At 50.4% G+C, this 22,441-nt stretch overlaps 6 protein-coding genes across 6 annotated transcripts; 3 read left to right on the forward strand and 3 right to left on the reverse strand.

Moving 5' to 3' along the window:
- Positions 1 to 303: 303 nt before the first annotated feature.
- T310_2836 (DNA-directed DNA polymerase) lies at positions 304 to 3,579 on the reverse strand (the record flags this gene model as incomplete). Its single annotated transcript, XM_013474268.1, has 5 exons — positions 304 to 1,260; positions 1,318 to 1,638; positions 1,693 to 2,480; positions 2,536 to 3,145; positions 3,202 to 3,579. The coding sequence occupies 5 exons, from the start codon at positions 3,577 to 3,579 to the stop codon at positions 304 to 306; spliced, it is 3,054 nt and encodes a 1,017-aa protein (XP_013329722.1).
- Positions 3,580 to 4,504: 925 nt separating this feature from the next.
- Positions 4,505 to 5,836, reverse strand: T310_2837 (Tartrate dehydrogenase; the record flags this gene model as incomplete). The annotated part of the gene is made up of 4 exons (XM_013474269.1): positions 4,505 to 4,749; positions 4,782 to 4,929; positions 5,000 to 5,490; positions 5,575 to 5,836. 4 exons carry the CDS (start codon positions 5,834 to 5,836, stop codon positions 4,505 to 4,507), a joined length of 1,146 nt encoding a protein of 381 aa, XP_013329723.1.
- A 7,318-nt stretch (positions 5,837 to 13,154) lies between these two features.
- On the forward strand, positions 13,155 to 14,964 carry T310_2838 (Protein-tyrosine-phosphatase; the record flags this gene model as incomplete). Its single annotated transcript, XM_013474270.1, has 3 exons — positions 13,155 to 13,408; positions 13,584 to 13,802; positions 13,869 to 14,964. 3 exons carry the CDS (start codon positions 13,155 to 13,157, stop codon positions 14,962 to 14,964), a joined length of 1,569 nt encoding a protein of 522 aa, XP_013329724.1.
- A 1,350-nt stretch (positions 14,965 to 16,314) lies between these two features.
- Positions 16,315 to 17,244, forward strand: T310_2839 (GINS DNA replication complex subunit Sld5; the record flags this gene model as incomplete). Its single annotated transcript, XM_013474271.1, has 2 exons — positions 16,315 to 16,491; positions 16,621 to 17,244. 2 exons carry the CDS (start codon positions 16,315 to 16,317, stop codon positions 17,242 to 17,244), a joined length of 801 nt encoding a protein of 266 aa, XP_013329725.1.
- A 947-nt stretch (positions 17,245 to 18,191) lies between these two features.
- T310_2840 (SCF ubiquitin ligase subunit CulC) lies at positions 18,192 to 20,936 on the reverse strand (the record flags this gene model as incomplete). Its single annotated transcript, XM_013474272.1, has 4 exons — positions 18,192 to 18,366; positions 18,438 to 20,311; positions 20,370 to 20,753; positions 20,895 to 20,936. The coding sequence occupies 4 exons, from the start codon at positions 20,934 to 20,936 to the stop codon at positions 18,192 to 18,194; spliced, it is 2,475 nt and encodes an 824-aa protein (XP_013329726.1).
- Positions 20,937 to 21,406: 470 nt separating this feature from the next.
- Positions 21,407 to 21,988, forward strand: T310_2841 (Mitochondrial import protein Zim17; the record flags this gene model as incomplete). The annotated part of the gene is made up of 1 exon (XM_013474273.1): positions 21,407 to 21,988. One exon carries the CDS (start codon positions 21,407 to 21,409, stop codon positions 21,986 to 21,988), a length of 582 nt encoding a protein of 193 aa, XP_013329727.1.
- Between the last annotated feature and the right edge of the window lie 453 nt (positions 21,989 to 22,441).

The following is a 22,441-nucleotide window of genomic DNA, read 5'->3' on the forward strand; positions in this document are numbered from 1 at the left end:
TTGATTTATGAATCGTTCTCGAATAAGCCGTGTTTAACTTTCTTCATGTTTTTCTTTTATTTCCTTGCTTGCTTCCTCCTTTCTTTTCAAGTTTACTTTTATTTTTATTTTTATTTTGCTTTACAGAAAAAGCAATATATATACAACGCAGAGTCATTGCTCTTAAGAGAGGCGATATATATATCCTAATCAGCCAAGACAAATAACAATAACAACAACAGTAATATCCAGAAATTTATTATATTACCCCTCGTCCATGTATCTACATACATACATTCATATAAGTAGTGCTATTCCTAGAGGTCAATTCTGACTCTTCAACTGCTTCCCCGCCGACACACACCAATTGTTCCAGTCAGTGAAGAAGGTCGGCTGCACGTGGCACTTGTTGCTGAGCAGCTGCTGCTTGCGCGTCTCGGCGTACTGGTCCACGATCGCCGGGATGTTGTCCCTGTTGTGCGCGACCAGCACCTTGACCAGCAGCAGACTTGCCTGGCTGCAGGCGGACGAGTGGGCGGGTGGCCCGCTGAGGGTTGCTTCCTTGTGTACGGCCCGGAGCAGTTCCCAGACGGACTTCTCGGTTCCGGACTCGTCGTCGTCATCGCTGTCGTCGTTTTCACTGCCTGTCTTTCTCAAACTCGGCACGGCGGACCCCTTGCAGAGCTTGGTGTACTCGCGCAGCACACTGCTCGCTTTCTGCGACAGCTGCTTCACGGTCGACCTGCGCGTCAGCCGGAGCAGTGGCAGGATTAGGTCCAATGCCAGGACGCTCGAGTGGCACTTCTTCACGTAAATCTCCAGCAGATCCAGGACCCGGTTCTTGAAGTTGATCATCGTGTCCTTGGCGTCTTTCTTTTCCTTCTTCTTGTTGAGTGCTTCTCTGCGCGCCTTGAACACCTTCGCCAGCTGCTCGTCCAGCGCTTCCATTTCGTCGTCGTTCATGTCCGCGTCAGACTCGGATGACTCGGCGTTCAGATCCTGGTCTGCTCGGTGGGTGCCGAGCGCCGCTGCGAGTTTGGCATCAAACGCCGCCAGGTCCTCGTCGTCCTCCTCGTTGTCGTCCTCCTCGTCTTCAGAACTGGACTCGTCGTCACTGCTCTCCTCCGATGCAGATTCTTCCGAATGATCATGTCCGTCCACCACTTCGACATCATCGTCGTCCACATCCATATCATCGACGTCGACCATCTCCTCATCTTCATCTTCCTGCTTCTCAAACATCTCCTGCTGGCCGGCAAGATTCTCCTTCGCATCCAGGACCTAAATTCGACGATTAGCCAAGTCAAAATATCGAGTAAAACTTTTGTGCCTACTCACCGAGGTCAGTGACTGGAGTCCATCGGCGGTGACTTGGTCCGCGAAAACGCCAAAGACCTGCTCGCTCATCCGACGGAAAAGCTGCGATGGCTTCGACGCGAAACTCAGGAGGATCTCAACCAGGGCGTTCGACGCGTCGGACGTATCTTCGTCCTTTTCGGACTTCTTGTGTCCCCAGAACTTGGAGTAGCAGAACCCCAGTTCGTCCAGCATCGAAACCGCGTCCGCGTCTCCGTTGTAGACTTGTAAGATCGTCAAGGAATAAAGTAGCCTGAACGCTTGGATTCCTGAGATATTCTGGTCTTTCTCAGCATGCTTCGCCTGCTACTTTGTTAGTCTGAACATGTAAAATACAGAGTTAGAGAGAGTTCTGACCTTGCTGGAAAGCTTCTTCAATGACTTGAAAGCTCCGTCCACCGACTCGCGAACCTTGTCGTCCATTTCGATAATAAAATTGCCCCATTCTGCGGACTTTGCAGAGTCCCGGATCTTGCGAACCACCGCGTACGTAAGACCAGCGGGATCTTTGCTGTTGCTGACCAGGCTGTTCAGGCAGGAGTTGATCCTCGTTCGGAAATGTTCTTGGGTCGCTTGTGATAGAGGTGGATGCGGAGCTTGATCTCCTTGGCCCACGAAATATGCGAAGCGCACAAGGACGGTCAGAATGTCCTCCATGATTGCTTGGTATTCTTCGCCCGGAGAGCTGCGGGACCTGACGATCGACAGCAGGAGACCGGCAAGAGATTGACGGCTCGATACCGCTTGGCCGTCCGTAGTCCCTGGCACTGCAATTAGGCGCTCCAGCAGAGAAATGATCTGCTTCAAGGCGTCAGGAGTCGCTTCCACCACAATTTTATCCACCGTCTTCGTCTTGGTAATTTGATCAAAATTGACTGATCCGGACGGTCCCAGCAGGCCGTTCACGGCCGCAGCGGCAAACTCGGGCTCCTTCGAAACTCGGGCATGGATAGCTTTGGCAACCTTCTGCGCCATGCGGTGCAGATATCGGTCTTCGACCGCAAGCTGGTTCATCAGACATCGCACGAGGTTCTTGGTAAAAACCAGAGAAGCCAAATGCAGAGGAGCCTCGTTCAGCGCCTTGATAAAAACGAGGAAACCCCAGTATTTGCGCTCCTCGGAAGATGCAGCGGCGAAAAGCCCATCTATGCGAACGTTAGCTGCGTCAACCGTACGCCATTAGTATAGAATGGAACTTACTGTCAACAACTTCAATCCAGAAATCAACAAAACTAATGCGTGATGATTTCGACGGCTTGTCTTTTGATTTTCCCTGTGAGGGTTTCGCGTCGTAAATCCTGGTCAAAACTGCGTCCCAAGCAAAGTGAAGCTTCGAGGTCCAGACGCTGGACGTAGCCGGGGTTTTCGTAGAGTTGGCGTCTTTGTTAGACTCGTCTCCCCCGGAAGAGGATTCTTTCATTACTTTGGCCAAAACACTCTTCTCACGAGCATCCAGAGGGTCGTCATGTTTCCACACATCCTTGGGAAGTTTCGCATTGGGAAACAGGTCCTTCGCAGCGAGCCAGACGGCGACTGCTTCGGGCGTACGTGCGAGCTCGTTCGAGCACAGATGGTCGACAGCGGCCTCCACAAACTTCACATCCGCTTTCTGCACCGCAAGATCGTAGATACCGCGGTATATGACCCAACCACACTCCTCACGAAGCCAGGGCTTCTTCTTTGCCAGATCGACTATCAGCGTGAGGAGCCGAGTCCACTCGTTGAATGGCACATCAGGCTTAAACAATATCGAAGACTTGATGATCGCCTCTGCTCCGAAGAGTCGACCAAAATGATGGTCTCTATGTTCCTGTGGCAGAAAATCAGCTTGCCTTCACTTCTGTAGGACTTGCAATTGCAACCAACCTGGCCTGATTCACTGCCTCCAGCGTCCGAGACGGATTCCCAAATCTCCAGGACCTTTGAAATGTTCACCTCCGTCGAGTCTGACTTCCTCGACGAAGAAAAGACCTGTGCCAGGACCTCCGTCAGGGCGATGGAAAACCCAACTCGGGCGGCCTTGCGGCCACTGCAGAGACCGCGAAAGAGTCGTTGCAGCGCCTTCTGGATCTGCTCGTCGGTCGGCTTGGCCTCGGGCGTGAAGCGAGAGACCAGCTCCTGCGCGGCCTTCAGTCTGATCTCGTCCTTCTCGTTGGCCAGGTCCTCGTAGATCTCGACCAGCTTGACGTCGACATTGTAAGGTTCGCGGCGACGCTTTCTCGACGACCCCGCGTTTTGCGACATTGTGTTCACTGCGACAGAAAAACAACACTCAAACCGGACTAGAACATTTACAACATCTAAGAAGAGGTAATAGATGCTGTTTCAAGCTGATTGTTTTGGTGTTCGGTGTTGGCGCGCGTCTCGTGATTTTTCACGGCGAACAAAAATTTAAGATTCCCGCTCCGCTGAAGCTCCCCGATATGGATTAGCGCCGACTGATAAGACTGATAAGCATCAACATGAAATACTGCAAAAATGTGGATAGTTATACACCTCGATTTTGCATTTATCTGGCTGATATAACCATCTGGAGCTTATATATTATTCATCTTGCCTTATATGAGTTCCCCACCATCGCATACGAAAAGTAAAGCGACGGGGTGACCGGATCTCATCACATCGGCTGCGCCCGCCTTCACCTAAGTGACATACTCCGGAGTATTTCATGCTTCTCTTTCACTGTATAAAGCCCATGGTCAGTAGCCCAGTGGAATGTACAACTCGTCTGCAGTTTGTCAGCCAGAATATTGCTACTGATTTTGCGTTATCCCTGGAGACGTCATCGCCCAGCAGGTACCCTGCCTACCAAAAGCATGGTGAGATTTCGTAACATCCCCTGGGCAGCTGGTCTCCTGCGGTGGGATGTGAGCTTTTTTACTTCTTCTATAATTAATCCATATAGTTTTACTACTGAGTCTTGATACAGTCCATCACCTTCGTACTAATGATCCCACTCTACGGGTACACAATGTTTAGAGAAACTACAAAAAAGCTTTGTACTTGTCTTCATATTTATGCGACTTAACGAGCTACCCATCTTTTGTGCAGATCTATCAATGTATGTCCATTCAGCACACCATCATAAAGCATAAACAGACTGCCGAGGCAATATCATCCTCAGTCTCCTCAGGATATCTGCTCCAGCTGACATCGAGTTGATTCTGGCTTATTGCGAGGCACTTGCCTTTCCCAGCCGTCTCTCAATCTCATCGCACACAGCATCAGTGACTTCAGCGGTGGTGCTCGTGCCTCCTAGATCCTGCGTGACAATGCCCTTCTCGCAGACAGCTTCGACGCAGTCCAGCAGCTGTTTCGCTGCCTCTTTCTCTCCAAGCCAAGATAGCATCTCCGATGCCGTCCAGAATGTTGCGACGGGATTTGCTAATGCGAGACAGTCAGTCACAGGCGTATCTGCAACGAGGTTTTTAACCCTTCTGCCATACCGATTCCTTTCCCAGTAATGTCGAAAGCCGACCCGTGGATCGGCTCAAACATCGACGGGTTTTCCCTCGTCGGGTCCAAGTTGCTTGTGGGAGCAATGCCAATCGATCCTGCAAGGGCTGCAGCGAGGTCGGAAAGAATGTCGGCATGCTGTAGACGTATGTAAGCTCTCGTCAAACATTCTTCAGAACAGCAAACCCCGACAGCAGTCACCACTCACCAAGTTCGTCGCAACAATCGTGTCCAAGGACTCGGGCTTCAGGACCATTCGCGTCGTCATGGCGTCGACGAGCATTTTATCCCATTTCACGTCGGGGAACTGCTTCGCGGTCTCCGCGGCGACTTCGTCCCACATCACCAGCCCGTTTCGCTGCGCGTTGCTTTTGGTAACGACGGTCAGCAGCTTACGGGGTCTGCTCTGCGCCGTCTCGAAGGCAAACTTCATGATCCTCTCGACGCCGTGCCGCGTGAAAATGGCCGTCTCGGTTGACACCTCCCAGGGCTTCCCCACATGGCTGCGGCCTCCCTGGCCCGCGTACTCGCCTTCGGAATTCTCTCTGACGATGACCCAGTCCAGGTCGCCGGGTGCGCACTTTCGCAGCGGGGATTGCGTGCCGCGGAGGATCTTTGTAGGCCGGACATTGGCATATTGCTGGAGGGGCTGACAGATGGCCAGGCGCAGGCCCCAAAGGGAGATATGGTCGGGAACATCTAGAGGAAGAAGAAAAAACGTCTCAATCGCAATGCTTCTTTACTTTGCTTGCATTTTGTCCGTCTGTCATATGTCTGTCATACCTGGCGCGCCAACCGCTCCGAAAAGGATGGCATCGAATTTCTTCAACTCCTCCAACCCGCCATCCGGGATGTACTTGCCATGCTTCTTGTAGTAGTCGCTGTTCCAGTCGAAATGCTCAAAGTGCAGATCAAACGTGTTCAGAGTAGCCGCCAGCTTATTCAGGACCTTGATGCCGGCGGCGATGACTTCGGGGCCGATGCCATCCGCCGGGATGGAGGCGATCTTATACGACGGCCTCGTATCGATCTTGCTTGGCGACATGATGACCGGTTAGATGCACTTCGACAGTAACAAACTATCACGAGAAGTAAGTCGTTAAGTAGTCAGCAGTCATGAAGTCATGAAGACATCTGAGAATCGCCGCAATACTTCAATATATAATCTCGAGAAAATTAAAACAAAACCCGATCCCCGCCGCCTCCAGCTCGTATCGAATTGCAGAATCTGTTCCTAAAGTCAATCTCCCTAACCTCGGGGAGAAGCTTCATTTTGCCGTCACGAGGTTGATCAAGAAACGGCAGTTGGATTGGATGTCATAGAAGCTTAGTGGGGCAATTTGCTCACGGATTCATCCTCGGGAGAAAAGCTCTCCGCATAATCTCCGCCTAAACCTTCACCCGACAAGTTCTCTCCGCGGGAGCCCCGATTGTCATTTTCTTTTTTCGCGGGGAGCTTCGGGTTGATGGAAGAAAGTATTACGGTAGGGGGAAAAAAAAATCGGTCTCGGGGTAGTAGTTTGCCGATGATAATACTGTCTGATAGGAATTGGTAGAAATTTGATCCTTGCAAATCAAATATTTGTCAGTATATCTACTATCTATATATTTTTGCTCGATATGTTAGGTACTCGATACGATGAAGAATTCCAGAAAAGGCAGACGGTCCACATACACTTGATTTTTCGGCTTTTATCTTATTTTTGTCTCCCCCCGCGGTGTGCGAACTACATGTACTGTACTTAGATGTGAACAGAGCAAGGAATATAAATATATACATTACTGCTATCACAACTACCTCAATCATGCCCATTTATTATGATTTCTCTTCAGAAATAATATTATTAAAATCTATTAGAATTACTCTGTCTTCGAGGTCCATAATGATTGATGACAGACACCCAAGCGTTGTCTTTCTGGCCTGTTATCTGAAGGGTTTCGATGGACAGTCTGTCAACTACATACGATATAGATAGATATAGATTTTATTTCAACGGAGATATCTATTTCTGCGAGTCCTTTTGATTACAGGGTTTGAGATGCTCTCTCGCGGTAAGGACGTGAAGTTAATCTATTTTTTTTCACCCAACCGTCTTGCTACAACACTATCCTGGTTGATAGGATTATTGAATGCTGATTTCTTTATGGACTGAGTGAAAATTAGATGATGTGTTGATGCTAAACTGCATGTGTAGTAATAATGATGACGAATGGGTAGGAAAGGTGTTTTGACTTGTGACAAATAATATACTTACTCAGCAAGTGTATTGGAGTATTTGTCACTCGCATACACTCTTCTGAGTGAAATTTAATTATGAGAACCAATATACTGAATTCAATGGCTACCTCAATAATATCACTCAGAATATACACTATATACCTCTTACTGTATTCGGTCAGCCGAGACGAGATGCGCTGGCCTCAAGTCTAAGACACATATCTAGAACATTCTCAGTATGAATTATAGGGGATGAGAGAAAATAGAGAAAAAGAGAGACAGATAAAAAAAGAGAGAGTGTGTTTGCGAGGTGCGACTCTGGGAAGCTCTCCAGCCTTGCTATACTGTACTCCATATGTATGTATATCATCTCAACGGCTCCGCAACCCCACCTCCCACGAAGGGATGAACTAATGAATGACACTAGCATCTCTCTCCACCTCAAATCTCCATATCTGATCCGATAGATCTGGTCCGATCTGGACCGTTGGAGTCAATCAGTAAGAAACTCAGAAGCTGAACAACCCAAAAAAACTCTCCGAGATAGGGAGGAAAGGGATACACTATCTTATCCCTTGCTTTGCTCGTGAACCGTTTTGAGACAAACCGTCCCGTCGGGATCTGCTGCTACCCGCCCGATCTGGGGATTTCCGGGCTTGGCTAGATTTCCTTTTTGGGAGTGTCTCAATTATTGAGGGCATCCCTTTCGTACACCTATGGACCACATGCTGTGGATGAGCCTTGAGCAAACGGCCCCCCGTTCAGTCAGGGTCCCATGACATCACCCTCCCTCCCCGTCCCTTGCTCGTGGACGTTTGACTAGTATGTAGGACTAACTATTTGCCATTAGCGGGAGTAACCTTAGATCTGTACTGTACCTAGATCGCCGAGTGCCATCTACGTCGACTGCTCCATTATAGATGAACATGAGGCGACATTAAGCCATGACCTGCAGAGTGCTATTCCAAGAAGGAGACGAAGAAAACGAGCTATTAGAACTAGCTACTGACAGCTATGGATATGGACGTGGGCGCATGATCGTCTTTCTACACTGCATACACAAGATAGATAGATGTTCTGCACTGGACGGGCAATTCTGGGAGCTTGAGGATCGATCGAGAGAATTTCGGTCAGAAAGGAAATATGGAACTGCAGCCATGACACCGGGTATGGCTGTCCTACATAAATAGACTATATACTGCCTATCCCTTTCTCGCCTTCCCTTTTTTGTCATCCAGGAAGTAGGAAGAAAACTAGGTAGATCGTCAATTAACTATTTATTTTCGTTGACAGACAAGATCTTATATTGACTGTATTGAATACTATTAATCTGACCAGTATCTATTAATAACATCATACTGTTTTTAGATAATCAAAGCACATGCTGCTGAATATAGCATACGCTATACCTCTCCCAAGTCTTGTCATAACAATTATGGAGTAGACAGCACAGTGACAGCTGCAGCTCGCAGCTTACAGTCTGCAATCTGCAAGTCTATGTATGTAACAGCTGCACAGGACTCATGTCACATTCCAGTCAGTATGGTGCAGACAGTATGGTGCAGATAGTCAGTCTGTCAGTCAACCGATTATGGAACCGATTATTGAACGCATTATTGATTCTTGTCTGTTTGTCTCTGCTCGATTAGGTCAGCCTCGATAGTTCGATATTGACCGGAAGAGTTTAGAAATGAGGGAGTTATTGTCTTGGCCTGTTGTTAATTAATATCTAGTTTTTCCCTGCTGCTGTGCTGTGAATGCTATGGACAGTACTTATGTACTGTACTGCATATTGCATCTTGCGTTTTTCGTATTACTACTGTAGTTGAGATTCTTTTTTTTGTAGCTCTTCTATACTAGTATCTATGAGGAGGTAGATGAGCACGTAACTACATTCAATGCTACATTAGGCAAATATATGACATTTTCATTTCAATGCCATGATTTAAATACTCTATACGCAGTGCGTCTGCTAAGTTGTCGAAGTTCTGAATTTCTGCTGGCGTCATTATTGCAGTGGATCTTACAAGCATAATCGAATTTTTTTAAACTAGTACCGCCCGAATACAAACTTATCTGCATTCTATTGCGATTAGTGCCTCGGTTATTATCGTCAGTATTGTCCAGGTCCAACCAAATGATGGACCCCCATTATTTGGTTCGATGAACTGATAGTACTGTAGTAGTATCTGACTATGGTCGATAGTTAGCCACAACTCAGCTCAGCCACAGCGGATGGGCAGCCACCGGTCCGTGCGTGTGGTGTTGACATTATTCCTAATGCGGTAGTTGGTTGATTCGGACTTGGGCCGCTTCGGGATCAAAGCGACCAGGATGATACGGAGTAAACACTAATCGCTGCCATAAACATTGACACGTAATATTCACTTTGTATGTCATAGACTTATCTGGTCGAGCATTAGGTAGTACTCTGTATACTGTCCTCAGCGAGGTCTGATCAGCGATCTAGGCCCACTCATGCTAATAGTCGTGATTCCGTGTCAGTGACTGAATCTTCAGGCATCTCACTTAGCGGCCCACGAGCACGCACCACCGCGATGACGTGGGGAACATGTGTCTGTCAGATTAGCGAGCACCACCTGAGGTGTCCAGTGATGCTTCAAATAACCCAAACCAAATTAATCTACAATCGTCGGGATGGCTGTTTGTGATATGCATGTCAACATCTCTTAACTGGATGCGTGATGCATGTGTATCTATTCCAAGATTTGGCCAACTAGTTCCGCCACCCGGCTGATAGAATAGTTTGTAGATCGCACTGGATCTCAATTCTGGGACAGACAAACAGAGTTGACTCGGTTGAGTCTAAAGCGGTCTCGAGGCGCGCTGTGATGGACCGATCTGAAGTCACGATCGGGTCACGGGACAACGCATCGGCAGCGCGTCATTGCCTTTGTTTACGCACGCGGCTTCCCAGCAGCAGCCACAGCTGGCCGGCGCCAACATCGTCATCGTCCACAGGCTGAACCGCTTCATGATCGCGATTTTGAGACTGCCGGACGCCCCTCGGGCGGGATGAGCTCCTTTCTGGGAGGCTGTTTGCGGCCATGATTGGCTCGTGGGAAAGCATCGTGAGATCACCACGGTCAAGAATAGTACGCGGGATCGCGACTAGCCAGCATATGGCGCCAATGACCCACGATCAACACCTCCCCTCGCCGCCAATCATCCCCGAGGCCCCATGTTGGCTCCATAGGGCTCGCATATCTCGAGCAATGATGATGCAGATGGCGATTTCTTTGTGACTTGGCGTGCGTTCAGACGGAGCGTTGCCGGTCAGTCGCTGTCATCCGATCTGGGTCTCTGAGATCTCGCGTACGGAGTAGTGGGAAACAAGACCAATGGTGAGACATTGTGTTTGCTATTGCAGCTGACGAAGTGACACAATTATTACCTAGGACCAGGTGAGACCAGGTGACTACCTAGTGAGGACGCAGTACCAGGACTCCGTACAGGCTATCGAGGTACCTAGGTACCTAGCCGGGCGGGGTTGTCGGAAGACACTCCAAACAGCGGTTGATTCGAAGAACAAGGTGTCGCTATCTAGGAACCCTGGTCCCTGTGCAGATGTGATCAGCCATTTGGAATTGGGTTGGGCACTGGCGCAGGACGCCTGATGGTGTGACTTGTAAGAAGTGAGATTTAAGCGCCGGGAAAGATTAGAGCAGATAGCACATGCTGATGCACATGGAGGCGCAGGCAGAGTGGGACTCGACATGCATCCTCCGACTCTCAGAACGAGACTGGGGGCAAGTTGGAAACAGGATTGAATGTGAGCAATATGTTTTTCTCAAGCCTTTGTTTTTTCTTGGTCCGACCAGAAACTGGGATGATCCTTGAGAAACTTAGCGGGATACCCCCGTTAACTTTTACAGTAGAGTCAAAAGAGCCACAGCAAAGGCTCTGCGCTACGGCTACCAATTCGAGATATTGGAGACATCCTTGCATGTCAGCATTGCTGACAAAATGCACGCCCTCATGACTTCTCACGAGATTGTCTTCTGCACGATCTGACGAGTCTGGGACAGCACATATTATTGGGTGAGATATCTAAGGAATGCATATCCACTTGCATCCTCCGCTGCGGACCGTTCCCCGGAGCACGAGTTATAGCTACCAGCTTCTAAGTAGGTATGCCGGCTTGGAGAATCCTCCGGTTGGACAGGCACTCAGTGCAGGACCTATATATAACGAGGTTCTTGTGGATTCGAATTGAGCGGTCCACGCAGCGATCATCGTCGTCTTTGATACGGCAGTATAAATGCTATGCTGATGGAATGCTGTGGCTAGCTGTAGATTGACTTGACACAGGATAGGTGGGACATTGTTCTCAAATCCTGCCTCCATTGAACACACAATCTAAGCTGAAAATCCCCCTAAAATGAGTTCTTATTCCGGGTTCAGTATAAGGTCGATTTCGATTGAGAGTTTTACCAGTCCTTCTTGTATGGCTAAACCATGAACTCCTGAGGCTAGACCGCACCAAGTGCGCTTCTCGAAGAAGATTCTACGGCGCATTCTTAACACCTGTCGAGATTTCTTGATCGCCCAGGAACACAGCAACAGTTCCGCGGATCCTTTCCATCGTCTTCGTGGATGCGGAAACCGGACGAATCAGGGCAGACGTTGCTTCGTCGACGGGCGGAGACGTTTTGTAGTTTGTGCCCGTGGAGCATTCACCAGCAGTGGGCGGAACTAGTACAATACAGAGGAACAGGGCTACGACAAAGCTCAGCAATGCGTTTCAATGCTGAACGAGCAGTTACTTACGCTACGAGGTTGTTCGAGGACCATGGCCAGCGCTGCTCAATGGCAGCTGGAAGAGAGTTCGTGGAGAGGAGGAGAGACAGCTGGGGGTATAAGCACGCGGGGGATCTTGCTGTTCTCCGTACGGATGAAGACACGATGGCCTCTAATTAAGCGCAGGAATAGCTTCCCACGTCGATGGTTCTCATTGACCGTTCAAACGGAGGGAAAATCCCGGTGTGTGCTGTTGCCGGGTGGACGGTCGTACTAGTTGCCTGGCGGTTCCGCAAGGATGACGGTATCGCTCCGGCGCCTGGACAGCGGTACGAGCATTACAGCGTGCTGTCAGAATAGCTGTCATAATAATGAATCGTGAAGAGTGATCTGGAATCGGGAGTAATAAGAGATCTGTTGAGCTGGTAACCAGCGCCTCGTAGCGTAGCCATCTGGTCTTTTATTGTAAGGCCGGCAGGGGTCTCATCTCCTTTCGGCAGTGCAGCGCTCGCTCTTGCAGGCGGCAAGGGAGACCAGGACAAAGGCTGGGGCAGGATGACGGCCAGACCTTGCATGCAGTCCTTACCGACAGCATGCAGGGCTGCCCCGAGCAAGGAACGTGAGCAGCACCCGTGCGGCCACAGAATCCTCCGGGCCAGCTTCTAGGCGCCCTGCTAGTCGCCGAGCTAGGCTCGCGGAGCTTCGCAGACCTGGAGATCGCTCCCCACTCTCGTTGCCATTGCAACAAGGCCTGTCTTCAGCTTCACTCTTGCGGACGCTCTTTTTCACCTGCTCGCCTCGTCTTCTTCCTCTCCTCTTCCTCTGCTTCTTCTTCCACTGTTCTCACTCCGTCCTGCCGTCTCTGCCGGCATCTACAAAGTCTTCCTGTATCTCTTTCCTCGTCTGTGTCTTCTATCGACGGTCTCCCCACCCGTCGATCTCCCCCTCCGAACTAAAAGCTTTGTCGTCATCTGCGGATGACCCCCTCTCTTCAGAGCTGCCTTCTCAGTCGAATACGTCTCCCGCGGTCCAGAGCGATCATGTCGATGTAATTTGCGCCTTCGACATTCGACGCCTTTGTGTCCCGGCGGTTTTGCTTGGATTTCGGGGTCGTTGTGTCTCGTCAAGAAAAAAAAAAACTACATACAATTGGGAAGAGGAGTGTGAAGAAAGAGAGGCAGAGCAGGTTTTGCATTACTGGGCCCTGTCCTTCGTAGTGTACGACCAATTCTTGCGTTTTCTGGATATCGTCCGGCAGAAGCTCCGCTGGAGAGGAGTCTTCTGCTGCTTCGTTTCGTTTGGATATTCTTGCTACCAATTGGCTGATTGCGAAGGCAACTGAGGTCTCTCTCTTTGTGTCTTCTCCTGCTGGCAGTCTGTCACCATGGAGCATTCGTCTCCCCTAGCTGCGATGCAGCCTCCCTCCGTGCTCTTTGGGCACTGCTTTCGTTCGGACGCATCATCTTCCTGTGGGTCGTTTGGGGGAATGAACAACTTTGGTCCCAATAGCTTCAATTTCAAAGACCTGTCCATGAAGAAGTCGCATTCGGACTACTTTTCCGTAAAGCCCATTTCTGGCTCGTCTCCGGCAGCCAGTTTGGCGGCGGACCTGTCTCAGAACTTCCATATCGATAAGAGGTCCGTTCGTCCCAACTCCCTCCAGTCTCTGCCGGAGCTGTGCTGACGTGCTCGTGAACAGTCCCCAGATGGCGACGCCTCGACGGTCTTTGTTCACGAATCGGCTTGGTGCTGATAGGAGACGTGGTACGAAATCGCCGTTGCTGTGTGCCTGATGTACCTGCATGCTAAAGAGTCCTACAGAAGAGACGATGACGACTCCGCCATTGCCCTCGTCATCCCCCGCTGGATCGATGGACATGATGGACATGTCTCCTCTTCCTCACAAGGTCCCCTTTAACCTATCAACGGATGTTCAGTCTCCCAGCCGGGAACCTTCGTCAGCAGACTCCTCCGGGCCCAGTCCCCTGCAAGAGTCTCCGATGGAAGATACTGAGCCGAATACCCCGCAGGAGTAAGTTGCAGAGATTCTACGGCCAGGTCCCTTGAAGTGTTTTCTGATCATCTCTCCTTTCTTCAGACGAAAACGCCATAACGTGCTTCGTCCCTCGTTGGCACGGACCAAGGCCCATTCGGCCCAGTTGGGTATTCCTAGGCCTGCCCCGGAAAGTCAGTCGCCGCCATTCAAATTCGGAAATGGCAGTAGCAACCTATCTACGTCCATGTCCCTGGAAGATATGTTCGATGAGTCTCCGCAACAGGACAGAGTGATTGGGAAAAACGGTTCTGGCAACTTGCTGGGCCCTCGCCTGAAACCACCATTTGGAGGTCGTGGCAGTGGTTCCCCGGGTCCTGGTCCCATCCGGAAGAGTTCCAACCCTTTTATGCGACCTCGCAAGCAGTGCCGGAGGTCTCTCAGTATGTTTGAACACCCGGACGATGTGGTGCGTCAGAAGGAGTCGAACTCCGCGTCAGAACCGAGCTTGCAGTCGATTATCGATGTCGAGCCGACATACGAGCTGCAGCTGCCGCACTTTATCCCGGAGGACCAGCCTGATAGCCTACCTCGGATCGAAAAGAGTATCTTGGTCGATATCTTGGACGGCAAGTACAACGATCGTTTTCAAAACATTATGATCATTGACTGCCGCTTCGAGTACGAGTACGAAGGTGGGCACATCAACGGGGCCGTCAACTACAATGACAAAGAGGCTCTCGCCGAAGAGCTGTTCAGAAACCCGAAGCCTGGCACAGTTCTGATCTTTCACTGCGAGTATTCCGCCCATCGGGCTCCCATCATGGCGTCTTTCATCCGCCACAAAGATCGTGCGTTCAATGTTGATCAGTATCCAAAATTGACTTTTCCGGAAATGTACATCCTGGACGGCGGGTACAGTGCATTTTATGCGGAGTACAGGTCTCTGTGCTTCCCCCAGAATTATGTGGAAATGACATCCAAGGAACACGAATATGCATGCGAGCGAGGGCTTGGAAAAGTCAAACAGCGATCGAAGTTCATCCGAGCGCAGACCTTTGCCTTTGGGGAGCGGTCGCCTGAGATGGAGGACAGCCCGACTGGCCGGTGTCGAAACAATGACCGCAGTCGCAGCCTTGAATGTCCCTTTGGAGAGGGGTCAGAATCAGGTCGCCTTGGCCGCCGCATGCTCTCCTACTAGGGTTGCCTCGCCCACCTTCGAGCTTTCCTACTAATGGTGCTACGGCCTTCACGGAGTTACGTGTTAACAAACAACCTTTGAAGAATGCCTCAACCGGTGCGTTCTTCACGCGCGATATGTCTTTGGCAATTTCTCCTCTCATTCAGTTTACCTACCTTTTTTGGGTCTTCCAAAGCACTTTGAACACCGAAACGATCAAACTTTTTTGGACAATTGACCGCAGTTGCGTGTCGCGTCGACCTGGAACGATCAGTGTCGACGTTGGCTATTTATCGAGTCATTCTAATGGTCTGCGGAGGGAAGTCTCGGCTGCGGAATATATTTTGCCGTCTTCCTCTGCGCCAATGTGCTCTGAGTTCTATCACATCGGGCTCTCACCCAGTGGCGCTTTTTTACACTCATGATACGACGTCCTTCCTTCCCTTCTCATTTCCTTATAACTCATCTCCTCATGACCGATCCGCGAAGATCCGACCCCGAGTCGATCGTTACCCTTTTCCTTCCTCTCCTACGAACCCACCATCCATTTCCTTGTTACTCACTGATTTCCTTTTTTCCTTTGTTTCCTTTCATCTGATCTAACGCTCAAAGAAAACCGACCCGACATCGACCGAACAAACAAAAAAGCCGCACGCGATCGATGGAGAAAATATTCCCCGATTTGATCTGCACATAGAGTCAGACTGCACTGCCTTGACTCCACACAAATTGGATCGTCAGGGCATCTCTCTTTCTCTTGCAACGTCTTTCCTATCATGTGTGTCTTGTAATCCTGCCGTTGGCGTTTCTTGTACAGATTTTTTCTTTCTTGCTCTTTTTTTTTGCGGATACCCGCTGTTACATTGCAAAAACCCACCATACCACACTTCTTGGTGTCTAGATTGCCCGTCGAAGGATGACGTGGCGTGCACTTGGACGAGTCTCCTTTGTCTTTCCTTTTCCTTGGTATTGATGTCTGTCATCTGAAGTGGACACAACCTGTACATATGAGATCCGAGGCCGTTTGCAGGAGAACCTCTTCGCGGGAGTCCGAGCAGACGGGCCAGTTTCTTTTAGCAGAAATACATGATTTGATGATTTTGAAGCCATAGAGTGGTTTCAGGCCAACTGGTACTCAGTCATAGATGAACAGTCGCAGTAGGAATGTTTTGTACTGTCCAGATATACTTGGCAGCAATTGGCCAATGGGCGACAACCCCGCCCCGCTACCCTTCCTCTCCGCGCAGGAACATTTATCGCGCCCCGCAAAACTGCAAATCATCAGCCCTTCTCCAGACGGCAAGACAGAGAACGAAGGGATCTCCCCCGATCCAATGCTGTGTCAATCCTGCCGGCCAATTCCTCCCCGCCATGGATATCGATGACATCCTTGCCTCCGTCGATCGCGACGACGTCGCCTCGCCCGAGTTGACTGCGCTCGATCACCAGCAGCTGACGCGCCTCTGGGTCGCGGAGCGCGCGGTCTCAGAGCTGCTCCCATGGCCGGGGGCGTTGATGGAGAGGATGATGGAGAGGGTGCGGAAGCAGGTATGCGTTTATTTATTTATGCTTTTTACTGTACTTGAGTACTTGATTTTTTTTCCCCCCTTCTTCCTACAAGTCGCGGGCCTATTACACGAGATTGCGATGTAATGACTATCTAACCCACGACTCCAGATCGAAATCATCGAAGACCTCACCGCGTCATCCTACGACCCCGCCAACAATAACGGCTCCACGAACAACCAAACCCTGAACCTGAAGCTCTCGATCCTGCAAACCGACCTCTCGCGCACCCAGTACCTCATCCGCTCGCTGCTCCGGCAGCGGCTGGCCAAGCTCACCAAGCACAGCATGCACTACCTGATGCTCATCTCGCCTCCGTCCTCGCAGTCGCAGTCACAGTCTTCGCCCTCGCAACACCAGCTGACGGAAGACACCATCCCCAACCCATCCGGCGTGGCGGACCCTTCCCCCTTGTCCCGCGAGGAGGCCTCCTTCCTGTACTCGCACCAGACGCTGCTCGCCTCGCACTACAGCGCGTCGTTCCTCAGCGCCTTCCCGCCTCAGCTCCGACGGCTGGACGACAACGCCGGCGGGACGAGCATGGTCCAGGGCCCGGATACCAAGGAGGTCGTCTTCGTCCGCTGCCTGGTCGACGAGGTCACTGTCGTCGTGCCGCCGGATGATACCCTCAACGAGGAGATGTACGGCACGACGATGCGCATGGGCGAGGTGTGGGTTGCGCGGTGGGAAGGCGTCAAGAAGGCGTGGGAGAGGGGGGAGGTGGAGGTTTTATAGCCCAGTCGCTGCGTTTCTGCAGAAGCCTTGTTCGGCATTATTCCTTTTCCTTTTCCCGTTTGAGTCATGACTATCTACATCCTGCACATCATTATCGTCATGAGGTTGGTCTCTTTATACTGCCTACTGGATACAGGCGTGATGGGATGGCGTGATTAGGAAAAGCTCCCCCTTGTTTCTTCTTCTTCTTTTTTTCTTTCTCTCTCTTCTTCTGCATAGGGACTTATACGGTATATATACAGACAGCATGGTTTACAAATCTGCATGGCGTGGCGTTTGGGAGTATATATGCTTAGTTTGCGACCCCAATGCATTATATGCATTATTATTCTTGTTATTAATATTTATTCATATTCTTATTCATTTTCTATGATATTGCATTTGCATTTATTGCATTCATTTCATTCATCTCATCTCATCTCATCTCATTTCATTTCACAGACTCTTGTCTCGTTTGTCTCATCTTGTCTCATTCGTCTCATCTCACTTCACTCACTAAAAGAAAAGAAATTGCGCCATCTCGCCTGTCACCTGCGCCTTTGGTGAAAAGGAAAAAAAAAAAGGATAAAAAAGGGAAATAGCGAAACGAGACAAAGAAGAGAGAAAAAACAATAAAACCACATTCCCATATTCGCCGCCGCTATTTGATGGTGAATGATTCAGCATTTATCGATTAATCAATCAATCAATCAATTAATTAATTAATCGAAGAAGAAGGAGAAGGAAAAGAAGTAAATAGTAAGGCGACTAAGACTATTTATTTTAAATAAAGTCCCCACCAAGTACCAACCCAACCATCCATCCAACCAGCAAGCAAGCAAAATCGTAATTGTTCAATTGAAAATCGTTCGAAACACATTAATAGAAAAGAAAAAACGCCCCTAAAAGAAAAGAAAGAGAAGCTTCCTAGACAACAGGCAGGCTAGCTTCTATGCTATTCTTTCCTTCTATGCAATGTACCCATACGCCGGCGGATCCGAGTCCGAAATCCGCTCTAGATACTCGCGATCGATCAGGCTTTCGATCCGCTTCTTCACCATGTTCACGTCGGGTACGAAGCGGGATGCTAGCTGGGTTAGGACTTCGGTGATGAGTTGTGAGTGGGCGAGTCTCTTGCGTTGTCTGTTGCAATGAGTAAACATGGTTAGTAAAAAAAAATAATTTTTTTGGCCTGCTGGGGGCGTATGACATACTTCATGATTCGAACAATGGCAGCTTCGATGCTACCACCTCGCTCCTCGTTCATCTTCTTCTCCGTCTCTTCTCGCTCGTTCTGGTTCTCGACTTTGTTCCCGCCCCCGCTCACCACGCCGATGCGCACTTTGGTGAACATGCTCTGGAAATCCCGGTTGTAGAAGAACCGATCCGTCGGCTTGACATCCTTGCTCATCGGCTCCTTCCGGAGAACCCGCGTTTTCGGCGCGACGGCCAGGGACTGCAGGTTGCGGATCAGGTCGTGGTCCGGGATCCTCGTCCGAGCTTGGATCTCTTCATACGTGAGCGACTCATCCATCGGCACGTCATTGAAGAGCAGTAAAATGATCATGGCATACGTCGACACGTTTAGCTCGTGCCGCGCGATCTTGCCGTTGGATCGATAAAACGTCGCTCGGATGTCTGCTGTCCCCATGCCCGGCTGCCACGACAGTTTCCTGCCGTTGTGCTTGTTGAGATAGAATTTCTCAAAGCTCTGCCGGACCGTGTCGATCTCCTTCGGGAAGATGCAAGGAAGCTGAACCGCTCCGTCCTTCGAACTGGACATGATCTCCATCGGCCACATCGTGCTCGTGAGCACGCTGATCTCCAGTTCCACCCTCTTGGGATCTGGATCTCCGGTGCGAGCCACGTAGTCCTTGTAACTGTTTGTCAGGTCCTCCGATACCGCCATGTCCTTGAACATGGCCTCCAGTCGCTGCGTGAACTGGTTCCCGACCTCCATCTTCATCTTGGAGATCATCTGTCGCTCCGCATCCATGCTTGCCGATCGTTTCATCAGCAGCCGGCGGGAGAGATGCTTCTTGTAGTACGTCTCGAAAAGATCCTTGTCGCGGATGTATCGCAACAGCGTGATGCCATTGTCGAGGAGCGCGTCCACCTCGCTGTCGGTCTTCCCTTTGATGCCCTTTTTGAGATTCTCGTCAAAGAACAACGAGAGGTACTCTGAGCTGCGAGCATTCGAGTTGATGAAGTCGGAGAAACTGTTCGTAAAGGCGGTCTGCATGCCCTGGTCAGAGGAGAACGCCCATTCCCAGATGCTGTCAAACTTATTCTTCAGGTTGAGGATGTCATCAACCCATTTGATGGCCGCCGCCGTCTGCTGGTTTACCGGTTTTTCCTTCTCCTCTTTCTTTTTGTCTTTGGCATCTGTTTCCTCTGTTTTCGATGTAGCGACGGGCGCTTGTGCGAACGCCTTGGCTGCGGCATTGATCTCGTCGCCCAGCTCGATAATTCGCTTCTGGACCGCCTTGGTCAAAGCAGTCTTCTTCTTGTCAATTCTTGCGTTGAGCTCGTACACATTGGCCAGATCATCCAGCCGGTCATTATCCAGCATGTACCTGACTCCACTCCCCTCCAGGTTGATGACATCGTTGATGTTTCTCTGTATCAACTCTTCGTCAATGACAGCTTTTATCTTCTGCTCTGAAAACGGTGATAGGGTGTAGCGACACCGCTCTTCCTCCTCTGATAGGCGGTCGGATGTCACGCGACAGAAGGTAGCAGCATCGGCCGTCTGTAGCAGCCGTTGCCCCTCGGCCTGATAAAACGTTTTGCTAATCTCGAGGAAGGAAGGCTCGAAGACTGTCAGGTAGAGCTTAGACGATTCCTCCTCAGTGACGGTCTCGTAGAGGCCTTCCAACATGTACATGCAGTGCCGGATCAACGGCCTGTCGATAATGTGACCTGTTCGCTCCAGTTGTACCATAAAGAGGACGGTTGATTCGAGAACATCGTAGATGCTCTTTTCCAGATCGGCACCCACAGCGGCTCGGAGGACGTAATCTCGGAATAGGCACATTGACGCAGTGTATATGGAAGGTTTGCGGTGATCCGTGCAGGTAACTCGATCCTTTTCAGAAGCACGTCAGCTAAAGCTATTCATGCCCTGAAATGGCAGCAAGACATACCATGTACATGAGCACATCGGTGATCATGCCCATGCATAATTGATGGTCTTCCCACGCCCTCCTTATCGCGTTCAGGAACTTCTCTCCTGCGGCTCGCCTTTCGTTCGACTGATCTGACAGGTCGGCCGGCTCTCTCTCCACGAGGAGGATCGGAGAGATTGCTGCTGTGATGCTCTGCCGAACATCGTTATCCAGCCATTCCCGCTCCAGATCCTTGACCCGTTCGTACAGGTCATCGCCTCTCGACATCAACACAATCTTGTACGCATTGCGGTAGAGCTCCTCGAAGGAGAGGGAAGATGCGTTCTTGGTGTGGATCTCGCGCAGAGAGGATGCCAGGATGGACCAGATCGCCTCGAAGTCGTCATTCTTGCCAGCCAGACCCTAGACGGACCCTTCAGCTCTTCAAACCCGATTGTGAAAATCTCTCTATGCGACAGGAGCGAACAACAACTGCATGGAATCTGGAGACACCGCATGAAGAGACAGGCGGAGATCGACTTGGTGAAACTTGGTGAAACTTACCCTCCTGGGGGCGCGAATCTTTTGCCTTGCTCGCATCGCCATCTTTGGCTTCTGCTGTTCTGGTCACCCCGGAGACGCTGGTGCACAGTCTTCGGGGCTGAAGAAGGTGACTTGCGCGGGGCAACCAGAGCGGACGGAGGAGGATCAGTTCCCGCAGACGGCGAGGAAGGACGCACCGAGAAAGTGATGCCTAGGTGATACGAATGTGTGGCGAGGAAACTGGAGCTAACATGTCATGTAATCCAAAAAGAAAAATATCTTTAACGGCAGTCGCAGAAGACGGGGAAGTGTATAGCTTCTATAGAACCTCACTGTACTCCGCGAGGCTCTCCGAGACGGCTGAGTCAGGAACAACGATTCGCCGACGCAGCTTTTGTCCGTCGCCTCCGCTAATCAACGACCGCATTCAACGACCATTCTCGCAGCATCCACCCTTCATATTCGCCTGTCTTCCATATTATTTGTCGTGGGAATACCGTATCTGAGGTCTGAGTTCAACCAGCCATTTTGCAATGCGTTCTTCAGCGACTCTCCTCCGCAGCCTCCGCGGCCCCAGCCGCCTTCTTCCCCGGACGCCGGCAGTGCGAACAACTCCTTTGCCTATTCAGTCCCCATTGTCGCCCATTAGACCCTCCAGACCGAGCACGAACATATTCGCTGCCTCGAGGCGATATCAGTCATCATCATCAGACTCCGGTTCCACGCCTCTGACCGACAGCGTCCCTTCCGCAGAGACTGATGCTGCCAATGCGGAGCAGAACGCAGCGCGCCGCTCGCAAGAGCCTGCATATCGGATCACATTCACCTGCAAGCCGTGTGGGCACCGCTCGTCGCATCAGATGTCCAAGCATGGCTACCATAAGGGCACGGTTCTGATCCGCTGCCCGAACTGTCTCAACCGGCACGTTATCAGCGATCATCTCGGGATCTTCATGGACCAGAAGAGCACCCTGGAGGATATCCTGAAGCGCAAGGGCATGACGCTGACGAAGGGCTATCTTGAAGGCGACATGGAGTTCTGGGAAGATGGGTTGGTCTACAAGACTGGAACGGGCGACCAGCTCCCCGAGGCTAGCGAGAAGAGCTCCTCGTAATTTACTACCTAGGTGGTTATACCCAGCTGGCGTCTCCGGTGGATTTTTGGTTTTGTTCTTGGGCTATGAGCGCTGCGCGCCATATTAATATTAAATTAATGTGTTGTCTTGACCTAGATCAAGAACAAACACATGGGTTTGTTTCGCCGTTTTACAAAATGTTTATAATGGTTTAAGAAGGGCCTTTTCCTCAGGAAGAGAGGAAATCGATTCGACAACAGCATTATCAGGAGTTACAGGAGTGGGGGTGTTCAAAAATGGACGGTGTTGATGAACATTTCACTGTATCATAATAATCACTTTTTTGGTCATTCCGTGTCCCATCTCGGCTCATTTATTTACTCTCCAAACAAAAAAAAGGTCATGTACAGTAGAACAACATATACATAATCCCAGCATCTATCAATCAAACGCCCGTAGAAAAAAAAGGCCATAATACACACATATATACTT

This window comes from Rasamsonia emersonii (genome assembly GCF_000968595.1).
Source record: "Rasamsonia emersonii CBS 393.64 chromosome Unknown ctg1118621760041, whole genome shotgun sequence".
In the NCBI taxonomy this organism is placed as follows: domain Eukaryota; kingdom Fungi; phylum Ascomycota; class Eurotiomycetes; order Eurotiales; family Trichocomaceae; genus Rasamsonia; species Rasamsonia emersonii.